Below are 5,000 nucleotides of genomic sequence, written 5' to 3' on the forward strand. Positions count from 1 at the left end.
CACTAAAGATGGATGTGGGGAAACAAAAAGCTGCTATTCTGAGCCCAAGGACTGTAAAGCCAGCAGTGATTGCAGCTATCTCTTGACATTCAGACAAGTGAAAGGCAAAGATGAACCCAATGATTCTGAGCAAGTGGAGTTCGAGATCAGTGGAAAGGGACAATGGATCTCTATTGGTTTTGACAAAGACAAGAAGATGGTAATATTTGGGCTCAATTTTTAACGCCATGCATTAACTACACTTATGTCCAGAAATGCACGTAACTAAATGCACGCCCAATTTTGAAATCCAACATGAAGTGTCCCTTTTAAGTGGCACTAACCTCCATTTTTTTCATATAAATAAACTTTCGCTACTGGCCTGACTTCACTTCACTTGCCCCGTTTTGGAGACCATAGATGAAACCGTAACTCTCCATTTCCCCCTGTCTTCAGACTTTCTTAGGACGTCGCTGAGCTGCAAGCCTGTCCCTTTTGAAATGGTGTTCTCCCAACGTTTTTCTTTCTTCCTCTCCTTCTCCCTCCTTGCACTGTGCCTTGCAGAATTCTATTGACAAGCCCACCTGATTGTGGTTTGTGTCCGAACCATTGCAGTTTGCATTTCTTTACTGTGCTTAGGATGTCACCACAGGGTCCATTGGCTTGCCTGATTCTGTTTCTCACTTCTTCATTAGTGAAATGGTCTTTGTAGGAGATGCCAAGTAGTTTCCGCAAACATCTAATGTCTGTGGCCTGTAATTTCTTCTGAATGTCTGATTTTCGAGGTCTGTGAGATGTTTCTCTACTTCCAGATAATCTTTAGTTTTATAAATGCTGTTGTCTTCTGTAACAATTCTGGCCAGTTATTTAGGCTTAGATCCCTGGTCGGTGACAATTGCTCTGAGGTACTTAAAACTCTCAACTTTGACCAGTTTTTAGTCGTAGACACTGATGGGAATGCTGATACCGTTGGCGTTGTTGGTCATCAGTTGGGTCATCTCTGCACTGATCTGCATGCCATAAGCTCTGGAGTTCCTGTCCAGTTGATCCACCAGAATAGATAGTTCCTCTTCCTTTTCTGGAGAAAAGGAAGTGAAGCACCAGATATTAGATTTTTGAAAGGTGGACTCTATTATCAACTTGTACAAGAATTGGCCTTAGAGGATTAAGAGTCATATCGCAACTTTTGTGGTCTGATGTATCCCATAAACAAGGGTTATCTTCAACCGCCTGGAGAAGGTAAATTTTCTCCTTTATAGTTAAAACCTTTTTACAGTTGTCACTTCCTTGAGATATCTCCGAGATGTACCCTTCCTGAAAATCCCTGTCCACCATCTTTGTTGAACTCACAAGTGAGGTGGCAATGGTCAGCCAGTCAGGAGCGAGAGTTCTCTTTTTTTTTTTTTTTTCGTAAATTGTGGTGAGGGTAACTACAGCTATGCATCTTTAGATTAGGACTGGAGTTTGGGGAACCCTTTACGACGTTAATTGTCTGTATTCCCATATGCTACTGATGTTGAATTCTCGGAATGTGGGCAAGAGGACACTTCGTGATCTTCAAAGCTTTGTACATCTAATTACGTGCATTTCTGGACACATCTCATTGACTATCATAGAATATTGTGTGTGAGGATAAAGTGTATCTCTTAGAGATGTATGTACGCAGTATTTTTTTTTGCTTGACTAAAATCCTATTTTGCATAAAGTTGTGTATATAAGGTATGAAGCTCCCAAAAATGTCACTAAACTTGCCATCCACTTTGCATTATCATCAGCCGAATGAGGCGTGACATTTTTCTTACGAGATTACAGTACAGAACGCTGTATTACTGAGCTGTGGAATTACATGTTATGTACTGAATTGGTGTTTATTTTTAAGCCCGATACTGATGCAATGATCTGCGCTGATGCCAATGGCCGTGTCTCTGTTGATCATTATCTGGCGGACAATAGATACGGTATACCTACCAAGACCTTGGTGAGTGTTGTGAGTCGTAAATTTGGATTTGCAATAATAACAAATCTCTTTTTAATACAACTCATGACAAATTTAGTTCATTGTCACATTCTTGGAGTTAACCTAGATAGGATTTCTCTATATTATCAACAATAATTGAAAGAAAATTCACATGAATGCAACTCATGCAAGCCATAGTTCATGGTCACAATATTGGTGATGGGCTAGATAGGATTTCTGTTTTATCATCAGCTATACTTCGTGGCCGCCAAATGGCGGTGATGGCTTGATAGGTATCTCTTTATTATGAGAAAGGCCTTTTCCGTTTCTACTTTGTCATACATTCTCTTGTGGCAGCTGGTAATCAGTGGTTCCCGCCAATGTGATTAACTTTCAAATAATATATAGATTTAGCCAAGCCTAAAAGAGGAGCTCCCTGGTTATTTATTCTTACTGTCTGTAGCGTTAGTGAACATAAAAGGTTTCCAATTGTCCGCGTTTTGATGTTTCTGGTTGCTTCTTTAATAATTAAATCATTTTCATTGCTTTCTCCTATACAAAAAATTCATTGCCTAACTAGTGAATTCCACGGTAAATGTTTCGCTCAAAACTGATATCGCATGAATCACGAAGCGATGAGTACGATATCGGTTTTTCGAGTGATATTTACTTTGGAATTCACCAGTGTGGCAATGAAATTTTCTTGAACCGCATGAGTTTTAAAAGAAAACAAGCACTTCCTAAGCGAGCGAATGGAAAAGGAAAAAAAGGCATTTTCAGAGTCAACTGTCAATAGCCAGCGATCAGGAATCAGGCTATAATTAGAAGCCATGAAAACAATTTTGTCAGTTCAAGGTCAAAGAAGAGTTTTACTGATGTACTTTACTCTACTTTATCGCTGAAAACGAGATCATTCACATTTTGATGTATTTCATTGAAACAAGCCAGTTTGGCTTGGGACAAGAATCGGTAAATTACAGCAATGCAACCAAGAAAGGGCGAACTTCAAACAAGATTCGCTCCAACATTTAAATAACATTTAGGTGCTTTAAACAAACTTCTGAAAACACAAGCTAGTGAGATTTCCCCCTCATTTTACGAGAACTCATTGCGAATACGTGTTTATAACATAAGGGCAAAATTTTCTTGACACTGTCGAGGCACAACGAAATCCAGTTGGGCAAATGCATTAAAAAAGCACTCAGCTCGCATTTTAGAGCAAAACAAACAAACAAACAAGCAAACAAACAAACAAACAAACTTTTTCTTTATGTCCAAAAGAGTACAGATAATTGTTATTTAATTCCAGTTGACAATAAAAATTCGATTTTCATTCCTGAGCAAAGGAAAAACCGATTAAACCACTTTTTGAAAATAAAAAACGGTTTAGTGCCCAAGGAAAGAATTTGTGGAGTACCTTCTTCCACTGAGTACGAGCTATTACTGGTATTCTGTTCTGTAGTTGTCGTTCCCTTTCGCTCTCCTTTCGTTTCTGTTCTAGACATAGTTCCTGCAGGCATCATGTAACCTTATCAGAGCTTCTAAAGATATGCCAAAAACTGCAATACAGAGAAAAAAGCAGCTCTAAACAAATTAAAAATAAACACTCGGCTTTAAGTTTATATCCCTCCGATGCTTGACTTGAATAACTGCGTAACCACCAGTGTGGACCACAGATATCATGATATGTTAAACTGGATTGAAACCAGCCAAAAATGCCGAAAGAAAATCGTTTTCCACCTGAACACGAAAAGCGTTGACTGTTTAAGAACTATAGTTGATGTAGTATGGCCGTGTAGCCGCGTCGAGCCACAGAAAAGCCACAGAAAGCCTAGCTTATGTTTAGGTGAGTTAACCTGGGTTGAGCCTGCAATCCAATCGAAAACCATAGCTGACTTCAATGAGCTCTAAGCTTGAACCCGCGATATGGTCACGTGATACTGGTCAGCGGATACCTTGTTTTGACAGGTGTCAATTGATCAAAACATGAATGTCCAATATCAAAGTTGTATGCTGTAAACTAGCATGATAGTGATCACATTGTCATACATGGACGGGTGGACGTACGTAGGTACGTACGGACGGTCCATGACGTCATGGCTATAAAACCAATATTTCTCGCATGGATTGGTTACCATAGTTTCTTAACAATGGTACTCCGCACGAGCGCGCGGAGCTCCGCTATCACTTGACTCTGAAGATGAGTTCCCTATAGTTTATGTATCATGGCCGTGTAGCCGCGTCGAGCCACAGAAAGCGAGCGAAAAATGAGGCCTTGTTTATGTTTAGGTGAGTTAACATGGGTTGAGCCTGCAATCCAATCGAAAACCAGTACCTTTTATTATTATTATTATTATTATTATTTTTTTTATTAATTTTATTCTTTTACAATCAGCGAAATACAATTTACAGATTTACAAATCAAAACACTTGAATTGACTAACAGTTAGTTAACAACACCAAAATATGTCACTCGAGAAACCTATGCCATTTTTTAAAAAAAGCAGTCTGGGCAATTGTCATGACCGAAATATATTTTTCCACTCTTAATTTTTCATAAACAAAATTAACATAGTCTGCAAATTAAAACTTTATATTTTCCTCAAGCGCATTAAAGTACTTCCTGATAAGGATTAAGTGGTTGAGGATTCAAGAAGACGACCACCCGTTCAGCACACCATGTACAATTTCTTTTTCGGAAAGAGCGGATATTTTTTTCCGAATGGAGAGTGTTATACCAATTGATAAATTCGCGCCAAAACCATCTGGCGACCACGCATGAGCACAATAGATGCATTGTAGTTTGCTCACAATGGAATACGTGGAGGGGGTGGGCGTACGTACGTACGTACGGACGGTCGATGACGTCATGGCTATAAAACCCCAGATTTCTCGCATGGATGGGTTATCATATTTTTTTAACAGTGGTGCTCCGAAGGTGCGCGCGCGCGGAGCTCCGCTATTAATGGGCAATAAAGGATAGCTGGGCAGTGTGGATCTGTGCTTGAAATGAATATTTCTGGGATTTGGTAAATTTGGTAATTATACTTTTTCTTGAACTTTA

At 39.3% G+C, this 5,000-nt stretch overlaps 1 protein-coding gene across 1 annotated transcript in view; it reads left to right on the forward strand.

The window, feature by feature from the left end:
• Positions 1-5,000, forward strand: part of LOC137988156 (ferric-chelate reductase 1-like) — a 60,532-nt gene that overhangs the window by 12,970 nt on the left and 42,562 nt on the right. The window contains exons 6-7 of the mRNA XM_068834211.1: positions 1-199; positions 1,859-1,957. The exon at positions 1-199 is cut by the window's left edge and continues 2 nt beyond it. Of these exons, the coding sequence (XP_068690312.1) occupies positions 1-199; positions 1,859-1,957 (298 nt within the window). The remainder of the gene's footprint in view (positions 200-1,858; positions 1,958-5,000) is intronic.

The sequence above is a fragment of the Montipora foliosa genome, unplaced genomic scaffold (assembly GCF_036669935.1).
Source record: "Montipora foliosa isolate CH-2021 unplaced genomic scaffold, ASM3666993v2 scaffold_409, whole genome shotgun sequence".
NCBI classification, from domain to species: Eukaryota; Metazoa; Cnidaria; class Anthozoa; order Scleractinia; family Acroporidae; genus Montipora; species Montipora foliosa.